The 27682-nt window shown below is 42.3% G+C and overlaps 2 protein-coding genes across 2 annotated transcripts in view; one reads left to right on the top strand and one right to left on the bottom strand.

Moving 5' to 3' along the window:
- Positions 1–1288: 1288 nt before the first annotated feature.
- LOC149300143 (bifunctional methylenetetrahydrofolate dehydrogenase/cyclohydrolase, mitochondrial-like) lies at positions 1289–10008 on the top strand. Its single transcript, XM_089485698.1, has 8 exons — positions 1289–1368; positions 5977–6161; positions 6648–6770; positions 7375–7527; positions 8140–8247; positions 9223–9315; positions 9577–9702; positions 9869–10008. Exons 1-8 carry the CDS (start codon positions 1289–1291, stop codon positions 10006–10008), a joined length of 1008 nt encoding a protein of 335 aa, XP_089341824.1.
- A 6069-nt stretch (positions 10009–16077) lies between these two features.
- The window catches only part of LOC149300144 (electrogenic sodium bicarbonate cotransporter 4-like), a 36423-nt gene continuing 24818 nt past the window's right edge, over positions 16078–27682 (bottom strand). The window contains exons 16-25 of the mRNA XM_089485696.1: positions 27104–27304; positions 26536–26649; positions 24241–24402; positions 21147–21325; positions 20548–20620; positions 19695–19763; positions 19096–19269; positions 18656–18811; positions 17083–17150; positions 16078–16243 (exon numbers count right to left, since the gene is read on the bottom strand). Of these exons, the coding sequence (XP_089341822.1) occupies positions 16078–16243; positions 17083–17150; positions 18656–18811; positions 19096–19269; positions 19695–19763; positions 20548–20620; positions 21147–21325; positions 24241–24402; positions 26536–26649; positions 27104–27304 (1362 nt within the window). The remainder of the gene's footprint in view (positions 16244–17082; positions 17151–18655; positions 18812–19095; positions 19270–19694; positions 19764–20547; positions 20621–21146; positions 21326–24240; positions 24403–26535; positions 26650–27103; positions 27305–27682) is intronic.

The following is a 27682-nucleotide window of genomic DNA, read 5'->3' on the forward strand; positions in this document are numbered from 1 at the left end:
GTGTTTGGGTGTCGGTGTGGCAGAGCCTGTCCTGGTGTGTGTTTGGGTGTCGGTGTGGCAAAGCCTTTCCTGGTGTGTGTGTTTGGTGTGTCGGTGTGGCAGAGCCTGTCCTGGTGTGTGTGTTTGAGTGTCATTGTGGCAGAGCCTGTCCTGGTGTGTGTGTCTGTGTGTGGCGCCCCCACCACAGGACTGCACAGTAAGTGACCTACAAAGGGGGGTAGGGAGAGGGTAGATAGGGAGAGGGGGTAGATAGCCTGAGAAGGGGGGGGTAATTGTGTGAGAGGGGGTAGATAGTGAGAAGGGAGGGAGAGGGGGTAGATAGTGAGAATGGGGGGGTAGATAGTGAGAATGGGGGGGTAGGGAGAGGGTAGATAGTGAGAATGGATGGGAGAGGGTAGATAGTGTGAAGGCACCTTTAGGTACGCTGCCTTTATTTTGGGTGGTGATGAATTTCACACAGTACACCTAAAAAACTGACATCGCCCACATTTTCCAGAATACAAATATATTTCATACATCGTTGACCAGCACATGTTTAGTTCTTTCCTGCAACATGTGGAAAGCATAAGCAGGGGAGGATTGGCTTGAAACAGTAAATCAATGGCAGGAAAGCAGTCCAATTAAAAGCAATGGGAGTGCTTTCGAAGCCAGAGCATGGGGGTCTTGTTAGATTCCCCCATAGCATTTACAGAGCCACAATGGACCTGAATAGCGGCATGTGTGTGGCACGTACCCCACCGGCCATTTGCCTGGTGCGCCAGAAGGCCTCTCTGGGCCTAAAACAAGCTCTTCTTAAAGGGAAGTTTAGTAAGCAAAGTAATCCTACTTGTGTTTGGGACATTATAACCAAATTAACATGGCAGCCACCAACTCCATTATATGCTCGGTGAGTGTCCACTAATTGTTAGACGGAGAGGGGCAGTGACACCAGAAAGTCTCCCTATGCATCACAGGGCTCCGAACCGTACGCGCGTATCCGGGGCCACATCATTCGATGCAATAGCCGCCCGCTATTAGCCGGTCAACCCTCCGCACAGCCACACACAGCTCATTATCCGCATGGCCTGCAAGCGCTCCACCCATAGCAGGGACAGTCAGCCAATAGGAAATCCGCTCCACACTAACGTCCTCTGTGCCGGGTTGGGAAATTCTAAGCCTGGGCGTGGAGCTCGCGAATATTCCGTGACGTCCCCGAGTCTATATAAAGTGCGCGCTCCCGCATAACTGCCCCCCTTCTGGCTTAGCTGCAGTCGGTGTTGTACTGTGAAGCTGTCCCTGCACTTACACCATGGTAACCATCGCCACCCTGCGCTCCATCTGTTATGTCGCCAGAGCCCATGTCCGGGCTTTCCACGCTACACCCTGCCGGTGAGTATGGGGTTATGACCCGCTCGGACACACCGATACTACGCTCGCTTGCATGGGTTACGTACCTTGGGCTCGGTAACTGAGAACCGGCAGCACCGCCAATGTCTCGGTTCGGTCATAGGGTTAAGTAATTGAAGGCTTATTCCTTCCTCGTTGCCGGCAGAAATAAAGTCACGGTAACGGATGTACGTTGAGCTATGCTATTCGAAGCCTTAAAGGGGCTGATGTCAGTTGGGTCACTTGGGAGGGTGAATACACTTTGGGGATCTATTGACTAAAGGGCGCGTTAACTCTTCTTGCGCTGTTCATTATGAAGGTTTGACATTGGCAGGCTTCTCCACGTAGGAGGGCTTAGCTTGCCCTGTATAATGTGTAATTCAATGAGTGCAGGGACTTTATAAGTACAGTGAAGCTAAGCAGCTGAAACTGCGCATAAACTCCTTAGTTGTCTACAGAGCTTGCACTCTATCGAGCCGGGCGCGCATACTGTAAGGCTGGCGGGTTTAGTTATATGGCCCGTGTTATGGCGGAGAGCCCCTTGGTCACGTTGCTCTGTCACACACCGGTCTGTATGTCCGACCGGTGAACACATGGGGGTTTGTGCGTGTGTCGGTGTGCTTTGTATGTACACACGTTGGTGACCGGCGCTGGATGCCGGAAGTGCAGGCTGGCTGATGAAATCTCTCTCGCTGGTTGCATTCATGTCCCTCCCCTCCCCCTCCTCCTCGCTCCTGAATGCATCTTTCATATAACGATTTAATGCTTCCAGCATGCCCTCCGAGCTCTATGTATTCCATTAATGACTGTCTATCCGTTATTCATCTGGAGATCGGTATCAGGGAAAGCTGAGGGAGCTTTTTTATATATATATACCGGTGTATATATATCCGTATATATAACCTGGAGGAGTGAAGTGAGGGAGATGTGATGGAAACATTTAAATACATGGAGGGATGTAACAAAGTACAGGAGGGAAGTTTATTTCAAAGGAGCCGAAATGTTAGGACAAGAGGCCATAATCTGAAACTAGAGGGTTAGATGTAATTTGAGGACGTTTTATTTTACTCGGAGGGTTGTAGATGAATAGAACAGCCTCCCATCAGAAGTGGTAGAAGTGGCCAATGGAATTTAAGCACGTGGTTAGGCACGAAGCTGTCTTGAAGACCAAGGACTGGTTAACGAGAAGCGGGTGGACTAGATGGGTGACCTTAATTTATTAAACAGAATTAAATTTGATAAATCTCTTCTCGGTGTCTGTTCCTGGAATAATATTCCCAATTCTACTTTCTCTCCTGCCGTTCGTTGCCCGGTTATTGGATGTACAGGTAACGGGGCTGCCGTAGAAACGTACCGCCCCGACAGCCTCATCGGCATGTGCATTAAAAAGAACGTCGACACCTTTTATATGCATATGCTCCTACAATTCTGATCACCGATAGGCTACTTGGGACAGCCAATCGGTGACTTTGAAAACGTTGGCCCGTGTGTGTTTGCAACGGGGACGCCTCTGCTATGAAATGCATTACAGTACATATCATGGCTGGAGTGGCCCTGTAAGTGTATAGGCGACTGCTTTCATAAAACACAGGCCAGCGGGCAGGTATATGTATAAGCGCTGGAATTTGGTAATGAAGCTTGGCTTCTTATTCAGCCTCCTTTCTTCTTCATACATTTTAATATCTATTTTTGTTCTACTTCTGCAAGGGGCCACTAAATAGTGAGAAAAAGGGTTGTCTTACCCTCAATATTGAAATCAATATGACTGGATAGACAAAGCCAAAGAATTTATTCTAATTTTACTAATCTTGGCCATTATTACTTTGATGCTGACTTTAAGTGAGAAATTGAACTTGATTTCAGCATTGCGTGTGACGGCCTCTTTCTCACTATTTAGTGACGCTTCACAGAAGTAGAATCTCTAGTTTATTGGAAGCTACACGTTAAAGGGCTACTTCAAGTGTCTTATGACTGAAGTTTAAGTATCTTTACACCTGTGGGCTGTTTATAGCCGAACAGCTGGTCTCGTATTGTGACCCTTACAGCTCGGAGGGCCGTCCTTCCAATTAAATGTCCGTTTGCTCGGTGTGTGATCCACTAATAAACACCGTGGCACCCAGGCTTCACCCGCTCCCCCAACATCTGCACGGAGTTTCACCAGAACCATAATTCACTGCATGGTGTGAGAGCGGGGGGTGCACGTCTGACGGAGGCCACCTAACGCGTTTCGCTCATAGTTCTGTGATCTAGATGTCTGTGTAACGCGATGAAAGATCGCCAATAGCGCCCAAGTATATACGCTGCATTCTCCCGTACCGGGTCACCGTCTGCAGCACCCCGTGCAGCCCTTGCAAGGAACTACCGGAATTTACTTAACATTGCAGTGGACCTCGTCAGTCGTCTTGAGACTCAAACCACCCGCAAATTACTAGTTCAGATTAATAATAATAAAAAAATTCTCACAACACAAAGTTAAAGATCTGGGAAACAATAGTACACAAAACTATCCAAATTGTAATAATCTTGCAGCTTTCTACAAAAAATGCATATGAACTTGATGGATGGCATGATAGAGAGCAATCTATATGAGATTTAGCTTCTAATTAAATTTATTTACAGCTTGCAATCTTTAAACTGCTAATATACTTATTCAAGGTGTTCCCCCCACCCCCCCGATTAATTTCTGTGACGCGGGGAGGGAACAGGTCGTCTAAGGCTATAAACCCGATAATCAGAAGCAGTAATTACCGCCGGCGTTTTCGATTGTACTCTTTTATTAAGTAATGTGATGTTTGCGTTATGTAATTAGTTTCATGCTTAGTCATACTGCAGCGTTAATGCTGCTGCTGACAGCGAGACCGGCGATACAATGCAGCCTCCCCCGGTGCCAATAAAAGCTTAGTCTCAGCCTTCCGTTCGAGTGTCCGTGGAAGCCAAGCATGTCGTGCCTGTATCTTAAACAAACAATTTCATTCCCAAGTAAATGCTATGAATAAGAGTCCTTACTCATTCTGACGCAAGCTTCCTGCTCGTAATGCTGTTACCTCCGTGTGGAAGGAGCGAGGATGTGAGCCGCAAGGATGACGCGGATGTATGTGCTGTATGTGTGCGGGAGCTTGTGTGGAAAATGCCCAGTTCCTTGAATTGGGAAGTGATTGCCGGATACCAGCCCTATGATAGAAACAACCTGTCCTGTTTTAGGTGAAACAGGCCATGTGTCTGGGACATTATTAAAGACCTGTCCCCAGCGGAGAACCGAGTGCTATGGGCTCCTGTGGCCCCTTCTAATGACATTAATGAGGGCATGTATTAAGACAAAAAAAAACTCTCTGAAAATGACTCTGCTGATGGGAATCTGAGTGTCATATATCTTTCTGTATGAAATCCCCCGGTGTTTCCTCTCATCGCTTCCTCTTAATTTTGTGTTTTCACAGAATTGTGTTGCAATGCTCACCATGGAACGTGTCGCTAAGCGTTCATGACGTTGTGGTCATCTTACAGGGGCAGAAGGCTGCAGGGCCACACAAACCTATCCACACTGTTTACCGAGCCTTGTTACCTTGCATTAGCGAGCAAAGCTTGTTATAAGATGGCCATCTCTTTAGATTTTCTGTGGGTTGATGAATGAAAATATCAGTGAATGAGATATCGGCTCAGTGTACTCATCACGCTAGGGGATATCAACTGATATTATGTAAGTTAGTGGTTCCCACATAATAATAAATACAAAAATATGGAAATTCTAAAATACATGTCAAATGAGGTCGCTGGCGCTGTGTGATGTCGATACTTGGATCATTGAAACTTGGTTTTGCTTGTTCCAGAAGCTGAAAGTGACAGGTGACCTTCCAGGACATATTTGTGCGCTGCTTATGTATCCATGCATTGGGCAGGGTTATGGTGTTAGACTGAGGTTTGCAGTTGAATCTGCGTTCAGTAATGTTTCTAGGAGCAGTAACACAAGCAGTCGTGACCTTGCCGGTTCAATCTATTATTAGTCTGTGACTTGGTTATATACTCGGTGACTAGCAGAATGGTCTTCTCTGCCTCCTTTCTGAGAAGACACGTGATAACCAATGTAACTTAAACCAAACTAAATCTGTCTGTCTGAAATGGCATGGGTAAGGAGAAAAAAATAAGCCTTCCTCTTCCTGCCCAGCCGCATGCAACGCTTATTTTTTAATTAATTTTTATCTAGCCCTCCACCTTCTGCCAGCCCTGTAACTACAACCTCTTCTGGAGCACATGGAAAGTTCAGCAAATCTTACACAGTAGTGTTCTGATGGCATCAAATATCTGCTTTTTGTCATTACTTTTGTATTCAAATTTTAGGAAACACCAAAACAGAACAAATCATTTCATGTTTTTTTGGTCTTTTGCCTTTAAGAACATGACACCTATGTGAAGTACTTTAAGGTTGTTGGACAGCTGACTAAACATTTGCTGGGGATGCTTTGTGCTGTTGGGTTACGTTGTGTGCTCAAGCTTTGTTTTGGGCACTTTGGTGTTTGGTGTAGAATTTGAAAGTGTCCCTGTAATCCGCTATTGATCTTGACATTTTGGCCTTATCAAGTCAGGTGAAACGCTTACCGACTTACTTTTCTTGACCAGAAACGAAGCAGTTGTCATATCCGGCAGGAAGCTGGCCAGGCAGATTCGGCTGGAGGCTCGGCATGAAGTAGAACATTGGGTAGCAGCTGGTAACAAACGGCCACACCTCAGCGTTGTTCTGGTTGGAGACAACCCAGCTAGCCATTCCTACGTCCTAAACAAGACCAAAGCTGCTGCTGACGTGGGTATGTATACACTGAAGAACCAGTGGACCCATTTGGTGTGCTGCTGTTCTTGAGGATTGCTGAAGCTTCGTAGTAGGCTTCACTTACATGAACGTCTCCTACTCTTGCATTGCAACTCTCAGAATTTTTATCCCCATAAATGCTAGCTATGAAATAAGGGAGATTGAAATCAGCAATGGCTGTTGAGCTGCATTTTGGTGATCACTGCTTCATATGGTATAGCAATAATAAAAGCTGTCCCTTGATATATGGAATGCCATATAATCCTATTGACCCTAGCTTTCTTATTTTAAAAATGTAGCCAACTATTGTTGCAGTCGGTCTGTGGCGATTGACTGAAATGAGCCACTCTCGCCTTGATACATTTTTTCATCCATTTCATAAACCTGTCATTTTTATTCTGCACTCTGATGTTTCAATGGCCATTTTTAATAGTTGTCAGTCTACTCTGCATCTTAATTTTATCGGTACTTTTTGTGGTTTCAGGGATTAGCAGTGAAACAATCCTCAAGCCTTCGTCCATCACAGAGGAGGAGCTGCTTGATCTGATAAGCAAGTTAAATAATGACCAAAATGTGGACGGTCTTCTGGTCCAGCTACCACTGCCAGGTACTTCATGTTATAATCAGCTAACTGAGTAGGTTTCTCAAGTTGTGGGAGGCTTTTTTTTTATTTAAAAAAGTGTTTTATAATGTTGGGTTACCAAAAAATTTAATCTTGCCTTGAAGGACTTTATGTAAGAACCTTATATATGATAACCCCAACCTCCATCTAATGCAGAGACCTGGTTGGGTTAAAACGCCCTGCCCTGAAAGCCCTTTTGTAATATGTGTGATCTATCTATTTAGTGTTCTGAGACTGTAAATACATTTTACCAAAGGTGTTACCTTTATTTACATAATCTTATTTTATACATATAGTAATATATGCTTGTATTTTAATACAAAGATGTGTTGGCTCTCCATATAAAGCGGCTTTATTTTTTATTTATTTAATTTCCCAAATTATGGCAAATATACGATATAAAGTAATCAAACAATTTTAATTTTTTTATATACATACGTTTTCATGCTAAACTGTTTAGACAAAACAGCGTATTAAGTATTGTGGGTTTTACACAAAGCTATATAACCAGTAAGAGAGCACGTGATTCCCAGCAATTCTTTAGCTGCAGTATTTTTTCTAAAACTATCAATACTGGTGTTTTTCTTAGAGCACATCGATGAGAGGGCAATCTGCAATGCTGTGATCCCGGAGAAGGATGTGGATGGATTCCATGTAGTGAATGTGGGCAAGATGTGTCTGGACCAGTACTCCATGTTACCTGCTACCCCCTGGGGAGTATGGGAAATTATCAAGCGAACAGGTAAGAGCTAAGCATGGCTCATTCATATATATATATATATATATATATATATATATATATATATATATATATATATATATATATATATATATATATATATATATATATATATATATATATATATATATATATATATATATTATATAATCTGGGTTCACTCTCCCCAGCTAGCAGGAGAATGTCAGCAGAATATTCTGTGTTCTAACACACTGTGCATTTGCCTCATAGATGACTCGTGTTACCCAAGCACGTACTAGAAATAGAAAGCACTTGGATGTGGCCATCCAGGTTTTCAACAAGTGTGTCTGTAGCATACTTTGCCGGTGATGTGGCTCAGACTGTATAGATCTTTGCAAGGCTACAGAGCTGGAAGTTTACTACTTCAGTTGCCTATAAGAACTAAGAAATATTTTTTTTTTGCCACATGTCCACCCAGATATTGCCAAACATCGAAACGCAGCTATAAGAACATTTTTTATATATCCTTTACACATGGCAGTATCGCTTAGGCTAATCTCTGTGAAATTGGGAAAAGAAAAAGCTTACTGGATGTGGACAAATATGCACTTAAGATGTAACGGTGAAATAACACATTCGCTTTTGTTGTCACAGGAATCCCCACTCTGGGTAAGAACGTTGTAGTAGCTGGAAGATCCAAGAACGTAGGGATGCCCATTGCAATGCTACTCCACACAGACGGGAAGCACGAGCGCCCTGGAGGTTAGTATTTTTTGGCCGACGTTTTAAAAACCCTTTGTGGTCCTGTCGGAATATATCCGGCAAAATATTTTACCCCTTGTGGTCCAATGTCGGATTTACTAGTGACTGCTAGATGTTGCTATTATAAAGAAGAATTAGCCAGAACAGAATGATTTTCAATGTGATTTTAGTGATGGCAATTAGGGATGCACCGAAAGTAACATTCTGGACCGAAACCGAAAAGACCCCCCCCCCCATCACATTGCGAACAGCAATCACACTCCTATCATGCCCAGGCAGCCAGTACATGCTAGAACCTGGGCATGATGGAGTGTGATTACAGCTGTCCTATGCCATGCTACGCCCCCACACGCATTCACAAACATTCATTCACTTATTCACATACTCATCATTCCCTAAATCATGCATACTTGCTGATAGAACCCTCCCCCACCCCCTTACCTGAACTGCAGATCTCACTCGCAGACTCTGCAGGGGCCCGGCTGATTCCCTTTTGCTCAGTGCGCGCAACTTCTCTGGTCCCGCCCCCAGGGGGGGAGAAGGAACGGGGCAGAGTCATGTGATGTGCATTCAGGTGACTCCGCTGGGTTCCTGCTTTTCCTGGCCTGTACAAGAGACGGTGTTCACACAGTGTGTGCAACCAATGCACAGGTAAGCAGCCTGGCCCCTGCGGATGATTATTTTCGGCCGTATTTTTTATTTTGGCATTTTGCCAATAATGCCCTTTTCCGCCCTTTTCAGCCACAGATATAGACGTAGAATTTAATGGCTGTTAAGAACCTATCTAGTCTGCTCTGATGTAACGACTTTCCTGCATGCACGGGAAAAGGGCACATTTGCTGCAAAAAAACTTCCATATACTAGCAAAATAAAATAAATTGTTCAAAAAGAGCAAACTGCACTTAATGTAGATGCTACCAACCTCTTAATTTTTCCTTCTGTTGATATGAGCCAAACTTTAATGCTTCTATTCAGGTGATGCCACTGTTACAATATCTCACCGGTACACTCCCAAAGAACAGCTGAAGATGCACACCAAATTAGCAGATATTGTTGTTGCAGCAGCAGGTAAGTTGTGCAGAACTCTACTTTAGAAACCATCAGTTTCTTTTGCATATTATTTGTCTAAAGCCAGGACTTAGACTGCTATAAAGCAAAGTTTGAGATGCCAGTAGTGACCTAATGTTCCTTGCAAACATATTCTGAAGGTTTCATCTGATTAGGCCAGTGGGAGATGGAAAACGTTTGTGCCTGCACATCATCTGAACATTCCTAGTTATTTTCCACCGTGTTTAGTGTTAAATATATGCTTCACTTCTCCATTCAAAGGCATTCCCAACCTCATCACAGCCGATATGATCAAGGAAGGAGCGGCCGTTATTGACGTTGGAATCAACAGAGTGGAGGACCCCGTCACCGGCAAAGCAAAACTTGTTGGAGATGTTGATTTTGAAGGTAAGGAATGAGAGAATATGAAACAAGTTGTCGAGAATTGACATGGTTACATCGTCTTTAGAGTATGATGCAATAGGTGTTTGTATAATACAACATTAAGCCATACTTCATTAACAGAATCGATGTTGCTTCTAATTCTCATATCCTGTTGTCTTGCTCATTCCAGGTGTTAGAAAGAAAGCCAGTTACATCACTCCAGTCCCAGGAGGAGTTGGTCCCATGACAGTCGCCATGCTGATGAAGAACACAATTATTGCCGCCAAAAGAATACTAAAGCCCACAGAGCTGCAAGCTGTTGCCATTTAACGTCTATCCCCATCTTAATGCTGACTTTACATTCCAAAATCCACTCCTAAGAACAGGCCGAAGATAAAATGCAATATTTATTGTAGAGAAGCCGCCTGGCGTGGCGATGGAACTTATTTATTCAGAGCACCGTTCTTGCTAGACTCGCAGGAAAATTTGTGGCTTTCTGTAGTCTTTTTTTCCTGTGCGTTGCATTGAAAGTTGTGTGCCGTGTAGTGACTGTTACCAGTTACTGTTACAGGTAAATGGTTATGCCAAAGGTGATGCTGTTTTGCATCCATCATGTTAACAGGGCTTGGGGTAAATTTAAGCACTGCCTTCTGTGCTGGAGGGTCATGGGAAACCATGCAAGGCTCTTCACCTGAGGAGGCTTAAACTGTTACATTAAGTGAACTTGGGAAACTTGCAAGGTAGGTCATACCAGTTATCCTCCCCCATTTTAACTTGTCTAGGGCTATCCTGACTTTACAAGCCCTATTTGTTGTCCACAATCCCACCAAGTCAAAAACACTGGTTGCGCACAAGGCCCTTGGATCGTAAAAAATAAGGTTGTATAAGTGGCATAATGGAAAAGTCATTGTGTACCATACAAAGGTGATGTTAAAATGCTAAAGTGTTGGACAGGAGTATGATGTGGGTTGTGATGTGATTTCAAGCTACGGCTGATTTTTCAGAATGGCTGTAGATAGTTGGAGTGCAATTGATATACGGAATAGATCAAACCAGAGTTGGCCATGTATGACAGTAGGACCATGGCTCCTGCCAATTATGCAGGTAGCTAAAGGATCCTAAAGAGCACCTAGGTATAAAAGATTGCTCATGTTTGCATATGTGGGCCTTATGGGTTTTTAAAAAGAAAAAGTCTATGCGTATCGATTACAATTTTTACATGTTTTTATTATTTCGCCAAGAAATGACGTCTATTTTTTTTTTTTGGCACACCAGTAGCCGAGATTGGGTTGGCAGAACAATTTTGGCATCAATTAAATTTTTCTTCCTTATTTGTGTGTGAAATGTGTTTTTGTGTTTCAAAATAATTGAGTAGTCTTGTCAGATCAGGGTTACCCACGGTTCACATATTAAGAGGGAACTCCCACCATCCTGTACAAAAATGTCTAGTAAAGTTTTAAGTATGTAAGTAATTCATACATAATGCTTTAACTGAAACTGCCATCATTTTCACTTGCCTGTTTCATGTGGGTTCTCCCCTACTCCCCTGTCCTAATGACCTGCATGCATCAGAACGCTGCGGCAGTTACATCCAGGTACACAAGTCACGTATTGCAGAAAAGGTTGGATTATCTTTGACAAAAAGTGGTATCGTGTATGGGCTGTCAGATATTACTGCAAAATACTAACATCCCTGTTAAGTCCAAAATCTGGCGAAAAAAAAGTGATGCTGGAACTGTGAGGCCTATGCCCAGGGAGGGAACAAACCAAGTACACCCATGAAAAGCTGCCACGTTTGGGCCACTGTCACATAATGCTTATCTGCTAAGCACACATTTCCAAGCTTACAAAAAATTTCCCAAAAACGTGGGAGTTATGTATGTGAGAGCCCTGCATAAAGCACTTTGCTTTAAATGTTTGTCATACTGAGAGTTTACAAATTTCAATACTTGGTGACACCCCGATGTCACTGTTACGCAAGGTCAGCTCATCAGAGTTCCTAATGCAACCCCTGTGATAATGAATAATGATATATGGGAATTGAAGCATTCAAAACACTTCAATCTCGTGAGTCAATGAATAGATTTCAGATGTTAGAACTATTTATTTGGCTGGTCAAACTGCTAGCTTAGGCATAGGGTTTCTACTTTAGGTCTATTAACTAAAGGTGGAGTTGTGGTTTTAATTCCCTTCACTTTTTTGGTTATAAAAGGTTTTGCTGGAGAAACCGCTTTCTGAAAAGTTTGGCACTTTCAGATGCATGCCTCCAAATTCCCATCTTTCATGATCATCAGAGTGGTTTTCCTAGGTTCCCGTCTGGTGAAAATAAGGAAGCTGAAACCAAAGTCCTAGTGGTAGTAGTTGCTCATCAGACATGGCTGGGGATTACAGTGGTAATCTTCAGTTCAGCTCCTGCAAGGTTGCTTTTCCTTCACTCTAAACACTGGAGCACCTATGTGCAAAAGCCTTCATTGGAGCCCTGTCAGAAGCATCCTGTGGAAGAAGACAGCAAGGCTAACAGTCTTTACACAGGCACATAAAAAAAAAAGCTTAATACTTTTCCTCTACATAAAGCTCGTCCCATATGATCATGAATGAGTGGAAATATCCAGAGAAAAAAGCTCAGTATGTCATAGAATTCTTGCAAGATAATTCCCTGTGGAAAGGAGTTCGAGCTTTGTTAGATACCTAAAGTAGATGTCGCTAAAGCCACTTATTGTAGTACCCTAAGTTTGGAGATTGCTTCTCATTTTCCAGACTCCATGAACTGGAAGGGGCCATTAGATGAGCCTTTAAGTCAGTTGCTGCTAATCTGTGTCCAAGTAGAGCCTCAGCCTCTGTCATGAAATCTATGAAAATTTAGCTGAAACAGAGGAGGGCCTGTTCTGTGGGGTACACCTGGATAAAGGTCCCAATGATTTGGTGTCCATCTGCTCTGCAGTTATCTTATGTGATGCCTCTATGTGCTTTAGTGCTGAGCCAGGAGGGCTATCTCTTTGAAACCGTGATCTGCAGACACCACTTCTAAAATCAGACTCTTTAGCATGGCTGTCTTTGTTAAGGATTTATTTGGCCAGGAACTGAAGACTGGATAAAGCTTATGGTCCCAGATATGGGCCTGTAGGGGAAGGGGCAGATGCAACAACCCTTCCTCTTGATTTTGATGCCAGGTCCATTCCTATCAGGGAGAGGCTACATTTATTTTATGTAAACATGGGGAAACATTAACTCACAGTGTTAGATGGTAGCTAACAAAGTGTTTTCTTGTGTCATCTTCCCAAAGTTCCCCAAAACAGATGCAAGAGTTCAAAACAGGCCTTGATACCCTTCTACTGACTGGGGGAAGGGTGCTTTTCTCCCCATATTTATAACCTCCAAGTCTTCCAACAAAATGAGATTGATCATAGATCTTCTTTTGCTCAAGCTCTTCATACACCACGTTGACTTGAAGATGGAAAGTGTTCGGTCGACAGTAGAAATTCTTTCGTTTTTATGGCTACTCTAGATTTAAAGGATGCAGATGCCAATTTTTCCTCTTCACTAGCAGTTTCTGAGGGTGGCAGTTCCCAGGTCTGAAGACTAAACAGAAATTGCTCTCGAACAAAAGGCCTGTCCTCTACAGTCATAGAAACCATGCTACATAGTAGGAAGTGTGAAACTCTCCTTTTATAATACGATGTGGGAGCTGTTCTCCTGGTGCAGGTCTCACAATGTCTTGCCTGATTTATATTTCCTTGCTCACAAACAAGAATTCCAGATGGATCCAAGTCTTTGCCTTGTGCATCTTTCAGGATACCAGACTGGCCAAACAGCCTTGAGTGAAGCGCTTTCTTCTGGCTTCATTTAGACCCACATTGCCGGTATGATCTCGAGCCTGAGACATAACTCTACCCTTGCATCAATTGACTCTTCCTCCATTTGAGCCATTGCAGGACACTTCCTTTTACCTTCTAAGCCTAGAGACAGCCTTCCCGGTCGCTAGCACTTCTGGCAGAAGGGTAAGCGAGCTGCAGGCTTTGCCTGTTTTTGATTTTCCAAGAGGATAATATAGTGAAAACCCAAAGTATTGTCCTTCTTTTATATGTTTTAGGAGATTGTCCCACCTATATTTTGCCCGTCTATTTTCTAGGACTCGACCTTGACGACCGTCTTTCAGCTTTTTTGTTGCCTTCTCAGGCTCTAGAAGGAGTCTCAGGATCTGTAAACCCACTATTGCGACATGAATCGCTCAAGCTATTTGTGAAGCTTACAAGTCAAGTCTGCAGGCAAACAGCAGCCCCCCAAACCTAAAAACTCATTCCACTCGGGCTCTGATGGCTTAGTCAAATGAAACCAACAAACACTTTTTTTGTCTGTGTCACATTACAAGTAAGTGTTCCTTGGCAATAATAATGAATGAGGCAAGCTTTTACACAAACTAAATTACAACATTGTATTTATGGGAAAGGTTTTAGGTAGATTTGACCATTATCTTTTGTACACATTTTATGTGCTGAGCAACCAGGATTGGCTGTGCACAGTCCCATGGCAGCGCTATTAATGCTGTTTTCCTAACAAGTATTTGTAAATGTTTATGCAGATTTCTTCAGAAATACCATCAAAATAATGCAGCTAACAGAACTGGTTGTCCCACATAGTTTTGCGCCTGCCAATTTACCTGGTGAAGTTTAAGGACATACAGAACATGCACCGCGTTACCAAACGTGCTAGTGAATATATACAATTTGTGAAGTACCCTCACTGCCCTGACTGTGGACTGGGTCAGTTTAGAAGTCTGGAAAGATTATTTATGTATTTATTTATTTAACTCAGTAAGTACTCATTTACTCGTTACGTCGTTTGGTATACACAAATGTATAAATGTTTGACAATCTATGAACTTTTGATATTTTCATGTTATTGAATTTCCTAATCAATCTATGGCTAGGGTAGCAGTTTGCCTTATTGGGGTAATGAGTCAGACCTAGGACAGCACTCAAAATACCCCACTGACTCTAGCTGTTAAACTATAACCTCAGTGATCCTACTATGCAAATAGGACCTTTAGCAAACACTGGATGATTTCAAGTTGTATAGCCCTATTCTTTTTTTACAGTATGTCCTTCCAAAAAAATACGCAACCCCAAAGATGTATTTAGCACATGTAGATTACTGTTTATTGTTACTGCATACTCCCATACCTTCCAAACACCCGGTTTTCTGCAGGGCAGTCACAATTTTCGAGGAGATCCTCTGATATTGCTGGCCAGCCAAGGAAGCTGTTGCACCTCCCTGCAATCTTCAGGTAGGGCCAGACTGGGACGCCGAGAGTCCGTACCATAGAGGTATGGACTCTATATTTGTATGCTCATGTAGGGCTGGGCTTGCATATCCAGTTGGTGTCCACACACTGCAGCACCCGATCTGCCTCTGGAGTGGCAGATCTGGTATTTATGGAATGATGTTGGCCAGCGGAGATTTACCTGGTGTTCCAAATAGCCAGTCCAGACTTTCTCCAGGTGAGATAGGCTGGCAGTCCCACTTTGGCCCCACAACCCTGCTTCCAGCCCCTTCCCTCCATGACAGATAGGCGTTTTACTGTATACCCTGCATACCCTCGTTTTCAAGGAACATGTTGGAAGCAGGTTCTGTATTGCTCCAGAGAGAGCTGCTCATCTATGCCTCAGGAGAGAATTTCTAGCCTTTCCTGCTAGCACAATAATACAAAAGCATTACACAGGCTTTGTGATTAATACATTTTATGTACAACAAAAGCACAATAATGACAATTTTTTTCCCCAGTAGAACGATATTTATAGAATACCAACACATACACAAATCATTTCACTGAGATTGGGGTGTGCAGATTATTTCACTCAGGGATAATATATAGAAGTTTACCTTAAAACGGGTACATGTATGTACAATAACACGTTCTGTTCTTTCACCAGCCAAAAAGATCAGTAAGATATAACTTAATAATTACAATGAGCTGTCTGAAACTGTAAACAGTTCATATAGCAGACACTGTGATATATGCAAAATGTTTTAACTTTTCATGTTCGGGATCGTTCAGGTAGGCGAGGATATCATATAAAAGCTCAGATGACTTCTTCAGGCCTCTGATGATCTATGCATTTCCATTACAAGATGAAGGAGGCAGGGCTTTATTTTTAATATTTAAGGAATACATGGGCACATATATATATATATATATATATATATATATATATATATATATATATATATACATATATATTGGATTCCTTATGTGATCCAGATTTAAATCCATGCTCATTCTGGTTTCTAAACTTGATCTAACTTTTTCATGGCATACAGGATATTAACCTGTTTTGTCTCATAATGGCATGTTTTGCAACGTGCATCCCATCAGACATTCAAAAAAGTTAAAAGCTAAAACTATAAAGTAGTTTCACTGCCCCTGTCACGAGGATTTTTGTCTACGTCTGAGTCTTCGTATTCAGAATCAATCTCAATTTTCACTTGAGGGACGGCACTCGTTGTGCTTCTGGGGTAGCTGATGGCGGGTGAGGACGGGCACGAGATCTTCAGGTGCAGTGTAATGCTGCAAAGAGAAGGAAGACACAACGGCAATTTAAGTTGTTTACGTATGTAAAGTTACATAAGCACCAGAACAACTTGCAGGGCTAGACAAGATTGTAAGCTCCACCCAATGTATCGGTTTGTCTTAGTCTGTCAATTCTCATCTTGTCAGACCCCTTGAATATATGTATTGTATTAAGCGCTGGGTAGATTGTTGCCGCTATATAAATAAAAGATAATAATAATAATAGACTCCCCGAGTTGCTGCCCAGGCCCAAGTCTGCAGTGAAGCCCTGGTCATGGTGGCCAGTGAGCCTGTTGGGTTCCAGTCATGGGCATTACAGGTGTATCAGACATCAGCCCAAACCAACACCAGTAATATAAGTAATATCTCTCTCACCACTCCTAGAGTGTTGTCTCTGAGGAACCGGTGGGATAAGATGTCATGTCCCATGCTGTGCTTCATCAGACGGCACCAGCGGTTGTGGTAAAGTGTCTTGGAGGCACAGATTTTTGCAGATTCTACCTCCTCCATTAGCAAGAATGGGGTGGAGATGTTTATGTGACAATGAGGAAGGAGTATCTTCTCACTTCAAAGATTTACGTTAGACAAGGCTAGGCACACTGATATCCCAAACATGCTTTGTGTTTCTTGCTGTTAGCACAAGCAGGTTATTCCTTGATAAATATTCATTTTTTCTTTATTCCCTACAGATCTCAGAGTATGTTTTTAATTTATTTTCCCTAATTTAAGAAATCTATGAGGGACACTACACTTCACGTTACATATGGATTAAAGGTGACTGCTAATATTAAGGGAGAGAGCCACACAGATTATACACTAGAGGAGTGGTTACCCACCTGCGGTCCACATCAGACCCATTGGCAGAAGAGTCTGAATTTAAAGCACCAGAATGGCAGCCTCTATCCTGCAATGGAAACAAATATGAAGCTTGTCTACCACGATAACAGCAGCACCATTCAGTTGGCTTCTACATTGATAAAAAAACACCTTTCAAGCGTTGCAGCAGAGTCACATCTTAGTTCCCACAATTTAAAAAGTGATTTCAGCAATAAAGATTAGTATTAGTAAGTAGTTTAAAAGAACTAAATTTTAAAGACTCACCCACAGGATGTATATGATGGCTCCAAATAATATAATATTTACATATTAATACTATGCAAAAGTTTTGGGCAGGTGAGAAACAATGCAGTAAAGTAAGAATGCTTTGGAAAATAGACATGTTAGTAGTTTATTTGTATCATTTAACACAATGTAAAGAGAGTGAACAAAAGAGAAATATCTAAATCAAACCAATATTGGGTGTGACCAGCCTTTGCCTTTAAAACAGCATAGGAAGAAAACTGGGTGATGAAGAAAACTGGATGAGGAACAGCCAAACTCACTAACAAGGTGAAGTTGCTGAAGACAGTTTAATGTCAAAAGTCATATATCATGGCAAGACTGAGCAAAGCAACAAGACACAAGGAAGTTATACTGCATCAGCAAGGTCTCTCCCAGGTAGAAATGTCAAGGTTTCCAGATGCTCTGTCTAAGATCTTTGTAAAAAGCACAAAGTACGGACAATGTTGAGGATGGAGTGTTTGGCAAAGGAAACAAATGCAACACATCATGCTTAAATGCCTTTGCAATGGGAAGATCTCCAAAAGGCAGTCTGTTCACCGGAGGGCTGGAGAACGGTACAAGAATGAGTGTTTGCAGGCAACATTAAAGCATGGTGGAAATTCCTTGCAAGTTTAGGGCTTCATTTCTGCAAATGGAGTTGGGCATTCAGTCAGAATTAATGGTCTCCTCAATGTACAGGCAGATACTTATCCATCATGCAATACCATCAGGGAGGCATCTGATTGGCCCCAAATTTATTCTACAGCACATCAATGACCCAAACATACAGCCAAAGTCATTAAGAACTTAATTCAGTATAAGAAGAACAAGGAGTCCTGGAAGTGGTGGTATGGTCCCTGACCTCAACATCATCAAGTCTGTCTGGGACAAAGAGGGGAAAGAAACTGAGGCTGCCTAAATCCACAGAAGAACTGTGGTTAGCACTCCAAGATAGAAACATAGTGACAGATAGAAAACACGTGACGGCAGATAAGAACCATTAGGCCCATCCAGTCTGCCCAACAATGTCTGACAATCCACCTGACAAGTTTTCTTAAAAACTACCTAGATGAATTGATGCTGTTTTTAAGACAAAGGGTAGTCACACTAAATATTGGTTTGATTTAGATGCATTATGTTTAACGATAAAAATAAACTATTGACATGTCTATTTTTTTAAAGCATGCTTACTTTACAAAATAATTTCACACTTGCCTAACAATTTTGCACAGTACTGTATAGATGAATGTGGGCACCAAGCGCAATAACTCCATTATTCAGTCTCCAAGTGTGGTGTATGTCTTTTACCTCATCACTGTCTGCGTCTTCTTTGCCTTTCTTCTTCTTGGTCTTGTCTTCCTGCTTTTTCTTGTCTTTTTCTGGCAAAATATCATCCAACCAAGCGAGATCATGCTGGCTGAACACCCAGTCCAGCATTTTCCTAACCATCATAAGACCGAGAATCTCCAGAAGAAAAAACATAACTCAGTGCATGTCCACTCCACATGTACAATGCTATCAACAATACATCTCCACATACTGTACAAAAGACCCTGAAACCTCAGACCACTTTTGTTAATAAATCAAGAACTCCTGGTGACCTATGTAGAACTGCTTGAATAAAAGACTTCCACACACACTCACCACTGCACCCATGATATTCAATTTAGAACCACAGACCTTCTGAACCATTATATTAACTTATTGGTAACTGTTAATTTTCCCTTTTTTCAACACATTATCCTCACCATCACTGGGAAAATGATTGCTGCTACTGTAGACTTCAGTATCCACAGAACAGCAAGGCAGACTATCTGAACAAGAGTGAAAAGATGGACTCGTCGTAGTGGTACGTGCCGAAGATATGCATAGTCTGGCTGGTGCTTTGCTGGCATCAAGAAGAGTTTACAGCGATCCCAGAACTGGAAAAGAAGAGGACAACACAATACAAGTTCAGCTAGAAACAAAATCTAATGTTTAATGGCAGGTATGCATGGAGTCTCAACAATCTAACAAACTATTGAACCTATAATTCTTGCAGTGCAGGAGCTAATTGCTTACAATAAGGGGATCTGAAACTGAACTGTTCCCTTGATCTACCGCCAGTTATTTTACTGTTCATTTGTCAGGTCTCTAGATGTTGATCAACTACAGCTCCCAGCAATCTAATCCAATATCTGAAGTACCCAATATGGCCAACTATGAATGGAATTCTGGCATGAGGTGAATTCACAGTTGCCCACCCAAATAAACAGCGCAGAACACACATCCTTCAAATGTTGGAGTATTACATTTTCTCATGAACTCAAAATAATTAATTTGTAGAGGAAAGGTTAGGTTGTCTCACCTGAATTCCATTAAGTGACGCCACTCCCATGTACAGAAAGACGCCATAGAGGACCGGCATAGGAATATACTAGGAAAAATTATCACAAAAGGCTTCAGTAATAATAGTTAAGGAGGGATAGGTGGGAGGAGGAATTAACCTGTCGCTTTAGAGTCTTCCCTAACAAGGGGCAGCCCTTGAGAAGTCTTGCATAGGAACATGACAAGTAGAGATTAAGGTAGTGGACAGGCAAATATCTTTAGATGAGCTGGTCGTGTATTTGGATCAAAGTTATCTACAATGCATATGTCCTAAGTGTCCTTTGAAGGAGGGATCCAAATCCCATTTTCCTCTAGTCATTTCTAGAAGCTTAGAATGTCTGGTGGGTATGTCAATAAATTATATATCAAGTGTCCCTCTTTGTCTGCTTCATATGTTGGGAGGTACAAAAATGCTCCACTCAATTCAAGATAGGACAAGCCGGAATGTGGCCACGGTTAAACGATTTTGCTAATTAACATGTATCTCACCAATTAACATACATTTTTTTCTTCATCTGCTATGAATTATGAAATCCTGATATTTTGGCACCTCTGCTTTAAGTTTTTTTGTCAAACTACAAAAAACATTGTACATTTGCAAAACAGGGCTAGATGATGTTGGTAATTTGGTAATTTGATATATAGAAGAGTCAGGCTGTATGTACATGTGATTTATGTAGTATTAAATGCACACACAACAATACGCAAAGCAATCCAACACTGCCTGTTGTACTACCTTAGGCATCATTGGAAAAGCAAAAGCATATTACCAAAAAAATCCAAAAATGTACATTTCCTTTGTTTTATGTTTTATAAGTGCAGTGTTATTATACCTTCAATACAGGAGCCAGAAATACAGAGATCCCAGTCAGGACAAACACTATAATCCCGGTTACTCTCTGTTCCCTGATAAATACAAAAATACAATAAATGAACCTTAATTTGGCTTCTTCCATTTTTAAACTGAAAACAAGCATTACAGCAGAAGTGGAAATAAAATATGCATGGGACAGGTATGTGGCTATATAAATAAAATATAATAATAATAATAATAATATGGCTAAAGTAAGACAAGTCCAGGGACCAATTAAGGTTTTAGTTATGGCAGCAACAATGAGAAGACTGAATGGTTCTAATCTGCTGTCAAAGTCTATGTTTGATTAAATCAACTTAATACATTCACCAAAATATACTAGTATTAGCAGAGTACTGAAATGGCCCCATGAGCAGACATACTTGGGGGTCCTGTGCACCGCACCCCTATGTGCCTTTGGTAAATGGACCTAGATCAAAGGGTAGGTATGTGCCTCCGTGGTATGTGTCGTAAATCAAATGGTAAAAATCTCTAATAAATCTGTTAAATCTCAGTTTGTAAGGCAAGAAAATAATGGAACATTTAACGCAAAGCATTGTATGTACCGCGAGTGCATACCTTACACCCAGAAATTGCGGCTGCTCCCCAGGAGCGCTGGTCTCTGTCTCCATCTTCAAGCTGTCAATGTGTGCGATGGAGATTACGGTTGCTGCTACATACCACGGCAGTCCCATGAAGGAGCAAACAGCTAGCAGAACCCCCACCAAAAAGAGGTCCAGGTGGTAGCCACAGGCTTTCTGCAGCAGAAAAGTTAGGGAAAACAGAGCCATTAGACTTCTGCCTAGGAATCTAAAGATATACTCAGAGGAGCTCATCCTTGTCGTTCCTACCAAAGCAGGTCTCCATTGAACGCAAACTATTATAGGGCGAGTTAGGTGTTAACAAGAGTGTGCTGGGAATTCATTTGGAAAACTGTCTACGATCTAGTGGTTTCCCAATTAGATTCTAACTAAGCCGACTAATAATAAAGGATTCATTTTATATGTAAACTGGTTTGAATGGAAACGAAAAGGGTTACATAATTACTAGACTTGGGCACCAGGGGGCTCTTCGTGTTCGTCTTCGTGCTCGTCTTCGGCAAAAAAAAAACTTCGTATTCCGCGAATATTCGCCTCGTCCTGTCTTCTCTTCGGGCGAATATTCGCGGACATTCTTCGTGTTCGGGTTTTCTTCGTTTTCCCCGGTTAAGGAGTTAATACGGGGTTAAAGCCGCTCTGGCGCCAGGAGTTTAAATGTCCGTATGAGCAACTCTATTGGTCGTCAGCATGGGGCTCGTCTGCCATTGGTTGATGGCAGACGAGCCCCCTGCTGGCGACCAATAGGGTCGCTCGTACAGACTGTTAAACTCCTGGTGCCGTAATTGTCCGGCAGATCCCGCTGGTCTCCCTGTTCTAGCATTTATTAACTGATAGAACAGGGAGACCAGTGGGATCTGCCGGGTAAGTTGCAGCATTGGGATTTTAAAAGTCTGTACGAGCGACTCTGTTGGTCGCTCGTACAGACTTTTAGGCTCCTGGTGCTGTAACTTACCCGGCAGATCCCACTGGTCTCCCTGTTCTATCAGTTAAATGTCCGTACGAGCGACCAATAAAGTCGTTCGTACGGACATTTAACTGATAGAACAGGGAGACCAGTGGGATGTGCCGGGTAAGTTGCAGCATTGGGGTTTTAAAAGTCTGCACGAGCCACTCTGTTGGTCGCTCGTACAGACTTTTAAAACCCCAATGCTGCAACTTACCCGGCACATCCCACTGGTCTCCCTCCCTGTTCAATTAATTAAATGTCCGTACGAGCGAACAATAAAGTCGCCCCAATGCTGCAACTTGCCCTGCAGATGCCACTGGTCTTTAACTAATTGAACAGGGAGGGAGACCAGTGGCATCTGCAGGGTAAGTTGCAGCATTGGGGTTTTAAAACCCCAATGCTGCAACTTACCCGACACATCCCACTGGTCTCCCTCCCTGTTCAATTAGTTAGTCTGTGCCAGGTTAAATGTCCGTACGAGCGACCAATAAAGTCGCTCGTACGGACATTTAACTAATTGAACAGGAAGTGAGACCAGTGGCATCTGCAGGGTAAGTTGCAGCATTGGGGTTTTAAAACCCCAATGCTGCAACTTACCCTGCAGATGCCACTGGTCTTCCTCCCTGTTCAATTAGTTAAATGTTAAAGGGTTAAGGGGCCGTGCAAGTGAGCCTATTGGTCGCTTGCACTGCCCTTTAACCTATGGATTTCCGCTCCCGTTAACCCCTTCGATGCTGTGTTAGATAACGCAGCATCGAAGGGGTTAATGGGAGCGGAAATCCATAGGTTCGCTGTCAGGGGTTACAAAGACCGTGCGAGTGAGCCTATTGGTCCCTGTAGGCGACCAATAGGCTCATTCGCACTGCCCTGTAACCCGTGACAGCGAACCTGCGGATTTCCACTTCCAGGAATTGCCGCGAAGCCGCGAAGACAAGGTAAGTTAGAAGAGAGGGGGGGGGAATGGTAGACGAAGACGAAGACAATCACGAAGATCTTCGTGGTGTGTGTCTTCGTCTTCGCCTACGTTTTACCGCCGCCGTCTTCTCTTCGGCGTGTCTTCGGAACGAACACGAAAACGCACTCTTCGTGTTCGTTTCCATGTTCGCCCGAAGACGAATGCACAAGTCTAATCATTACAACCCGATTGCAATAAGGGCAATGCATAATACATTCTAAACATAATTTATTTTAATAACTACCAATAGTTATAACAATTACTCATGCATTTAAGGGACGCTCTAGTGTCCCCGGCAGCCTCCTGAACAAAGAGTGCATATTAAAGTACTTTGTAATATGCATTCATCAAACCCTGAAAAAAGGTAAAGTAGTTAGATATCCAAGGGCCACTACTTTATGCTATAAATCCAAGGGCCACTACTCAATGCTAATCCTACTGGACCTCTCTGCTGCTTTTGACACTGTGGACCACCCTCTTCTCCTTCAAACTCTTCATGCTCTTGGTCTCCGTGATACTACTCTCTCATGGCTCACTTCCTACCTCTCTGATCGTACCTTCAGCGTCTCTGTCTCCAGTAACACTTCCCCTCCCCCTCTCAGTGGGGGTACCCCAAGGCTCTGTTCTAGGACCCCTTCTGTTCTCTCCTTACACTTCCTTCCTTGGCTGTCAATACCACCTGTATGCCGATGACACACATATCTATCTATCCTCTCCTGATCTCTCTCTCTTTCTTAGATCGTGTAACTAACTGTCTCGCCTCTGTCTCTACCTGGATGTCCTGAAACTCAGTCTCTCCAAAACCGAACTTCTCATCTTCTCTCCAACGCTAAGATTCCCCCATCAGTTTTCCTCAATGTTAATGGTGCTATCATCTCCCCATCTACTCATGCACGCTGTCCTGGTATCACCCTTGACTCTGACCTTTCGTTCACCCCACACATTTTAAAAATTGGAAAAAGTTTGCCCCTCACAGCGCCATGTAAACGTGAGCAGAATTCCCTTGGCTTTTGTTTTGGAAAACAGACAGTATAAAGATGGTTATTTATTGCAAAAAAACATATTGTGAACCTTTAACTCAGGCACTTTATATAGTTGGCCTATTCTCTGGCGAAGGCCACAGAACTGCCATGACTTTGGTTAAACATACTTGCTTTGGGCAAACAATCATACCCTCAGTTTGTGCTCCTTTCTGTTGACTATGACCGCTGTAATCTGTTCATCCATGAAGATCAGGATTGTCACCAACAAGGCAGGTAGCGCACTGGCGAGGTAAATCCACCAAGGATTCTTACCAAAGGGGAATACAAACCATCCACGATCAGGGCGTGTGGGCTTATGCGAGGAGAAGACATCCGACATTAGGTCAAGTTAAATACAACATCTCAAGGAATGAATCACAACATTAAAAAATAAACTGTTAAATCAATTAAACACTTGGAGTAAAAATATGGTTCTTTGGAAATATTCTTTCCATCCAAATTATGCAATTATGGATAAGCATAACGCATGTCACACTCCTAGAGTGTGGTTATCAGTCCTTATTACATTGGATACTACAGATACACTGATCTTAAAAGGTGTTGTAACTTTAACAACTTTTTAACGAAACACAGCAATAGAAACACCATTTTTAGACCCATTGAGTGCCCAACCAAGTCCTATAAATAATATGTTATTCAAGTAAAATTTTTGCATCATTCATATTTTTTGCAAGGAGCTCCTAATTGTTTGTTTTTTGGTTTGGTTGCGTTTCAGCTCCTTGACTGCTAAAGAGTGTGTTTAATGTTTTGTGGAACAGCATCTTTGATACATTTGGTTCTAAAGGTAGACTACTCTTATTACACTGGGTTCTAGTCCTGATCTGTTCTTAGTACACTGGGTTCTATGAAGTGCTCTTAAAAAGCTTGGTTCCCACTACATTCTAGGGGTTGCTCAGTCTTTATGACATCAAGTTCTAATGGTACTATTCAACTAATAAATGAGTACAGCAGTTATGTTGATACAATGAGTTCCACTGTATTGTTGCTAATCAACAGACCCACTGCCCTTTTAAAGGTTCCTATAGGTTTCCATCGTGACCCATGGTGTCAGTAGCCAAACGTTTCTTTATAACTTTTTTTTAATGATTCCAAGCGTTCTCCCAATAGCAGACAATTAACTGATTGATGCACCATCTATACTCCAATATGCTATCATGCAAATGAATAAAAGGCTAGATATGCACCCAGCTTGCATCATCACAATTAATCCTTCTTTACCTTAAATTCAGTAGGCACATGCAGTTTGGGAGTATTTAATCCACAGAGTATGTCAAGGCCAACAAAGATTAGAATGGACATGAAGATTGAGAAGTCACTAATAAGTTTACGCAGCTAAGAAGGCAGCATGTAGAAGAGAGAAGGAGGACAGGTTTAAGAAGCAGGTTAACAAGCATTAACATATAAATAACGAAAACACTCTGCATGTCCTGAATATACATATGTGGCATGAATATGCAGCTAGCATTATATATGTATTTATCAAATGTGTCATCCTCCTCCATGCTTTTCTCTGCGTGTCCTATATTTTAAAATATCTTGGTTTAAATATGAACTGGCAGAGGGCAGAAATATTATAAGCAGCTCTTTTATCCTGCCTTAACAACATGAAAAATGAACTTAAGTCATTCCTGGCATGGGGACATCTTATGATCACAAATGTATTGAACCAATTTTATTCCTATCATCTCCAACCATAAACTCCCTCCAGTCCTTAACTGTTCCCTAACAAAGGCTCTCCTCCTCACTTATCACCTCTTCCTTTTCCCGTCTACAAGATTTCACTCGAGCTGCCCCATATCTCTGGAATCTAAAACCCACTTATTCAGAGATGCATTCCACCTTAGCTGCTAGAACTTCCTTGTCATTGAGACAACCACCACACTACCTCTCACCCTTTCTCTGTGCCTTATACCCCCACACTACCTCTCACCCGTCACTGATACCCCCGCACCACCTCTCACCCTTTCTCTGTGCCTTATACCCCCCACACTACCTCTCACCCGTCACTGATACCCCCCGCACCACCTCTCACCCTTTCTCTTTGCCTTATTTTTGTCACCCCATTCCCTCAAGATTGTAAGCTAGCGAGCCGGGCTCTCTCCACCTGATGTATCGGTTTGTCTTAGTCTGTCAATTCTCGTCTTGTCATACCCCTTGAACTTATGTATTGTATTAAGCGCTGCGTAAATTGTTGGCACTATATAAATAAAAGATAATAATAATAATAATAATAATAACTTGAATGGAATGGCACAACTGTATGGGGGTGCAGTCTACTAGGATGCTGATAGATTCCTAAAAGCTTTCATAACGTGGATAGCATTGACATAAATGGCGACCATTGGTTAACAACAATGCATGCTGCTAGTCTCTATAGATGAAATAAAAGAGGATAGAAAGGTGGGAGGAATACACTATGGCTGACCTTTATATTACTAGGAACATGCAATTTTGGTGTCTCCAACTCAAAATATGCATCCACACCACAGAAGACTAGGATAACGATGACAATGGAAAAATCAGCCACCATGGCACGCAGCTGTGGGGAAACAGGGGAGAACACAGAGGTCAAAGGATGGTTTTGGAGACAAGAGGCTCTCTGGCAAGCAACAGGGACTTAGATTTGAAGTTGGTCAACCTAAAACACAACCTTACACACGGTATATGACAACTGAACAGAACCCAGATGCATCGCTGAAGCTAAACGTAACAGATTCATACTTTGATCTTTCCATTAAATGCAACAAGTACAATCTATTCCTTTGTTAGTAGAAGCTTAACGACATTATTGTCGTCTTCAGCAGCACCGTGTATAACTGCAGCACGCACAGGACATGGGTGACATTTAACATACATAATAGCCACATGGGAATTAAAGTTCACACCACACTGCTCTAGACACTGGTGACCTGGCACATCTTTGTTTAGACAACCATCACCAACAACAAATCTGTTTGGAAGAGATTTTTATAAATGAGTTGTTTTTTTATTACCTTAGTGGGAAAGTAACGACTGAATTTGAATTTCTTCAGTGTCAAGGTCATGGAGTAGGTTCCGAAGAATAGTATGAAGGACATGAGCGCTAGGTCGGGCACATAGTTACACGAGTTACCAAGAAGGCTGCCGCCATATTTCAGACACTCCTTCATGCTCAGCTGACTCCAGTCCAAAGCTGTATTGTTCATGGCATTGTACTTGGAATTCATGTAGGGAAGATAATAACCAAAATATTTTCAGAACAGAGCTGATCTCTTCCTTTACCATTAAATATTCCCTATACCTAAAAAAAACACCAAGCGACGACGAACTGAAATACGTTAACTTGATACAATATGTCACTGAAGAAAACCCCAGTATAAAAAGCAATAGACACATAGCAGCACTCACCCTTCTCTCGGGTATGTAATGCAATCAGTAGATCCGGGCTTGTTACACGAAGCAGCCACTTTAACAAAGGAGGCAAAGAAAAAATCCACAGAAGGTAAAAGCCATCCACAGGCCTTACCCAAGGATACCGTAAGACTCTGCGTCCAGCTAATAATGAGCTTCATTTCATTGTAACTTATTGAGTG

The sequence above is a fragment of the Sceloporus occidentalis genome, unplaced genomic scaffold (assembly GCF_023333645.1).
Source record: "Sceloporus occidentalis isolate IW3139 unplaced genomic scaffold, rSceOcc1.0.p SCAF_26, whole genome shotgun sequence".
Classification (NCBI taxonomy): Eukaryota; Metazoa; Chordata; class Lepidosauria; order Squamata; family Phrynosomatidae; genus Sceloporus; species Sceloporus occidentalis.

What these genes read in the sequence shown, in the direction of transcription:
- LOC149300143 (XM_089485698.1), top strand. Translation starts at nt 1,289, where the DNA reads ATGGTAACCATCGCCACCCTGCGCTCCATCTGTTATGTCGCCAGAGCC. An exon ending in GAAGCACGAGCGCCCTGGAG is followed by an intron (nt 8,248 to 9,222) that starts GTTAGTATTTTT and finishes GCTTCTATTCAG; the next exon opens with GTGATGCCACTGTTACAATA. An exon ending in TGGAGATGTTGATTTTGAAG is followed by an intron (nt 9,703 to 9,868) that starts GTAAGGAATGAG and finishes TGCTCATTCCAG; the next exon opens with GTGTTAGAAAGAAAGCCAGT.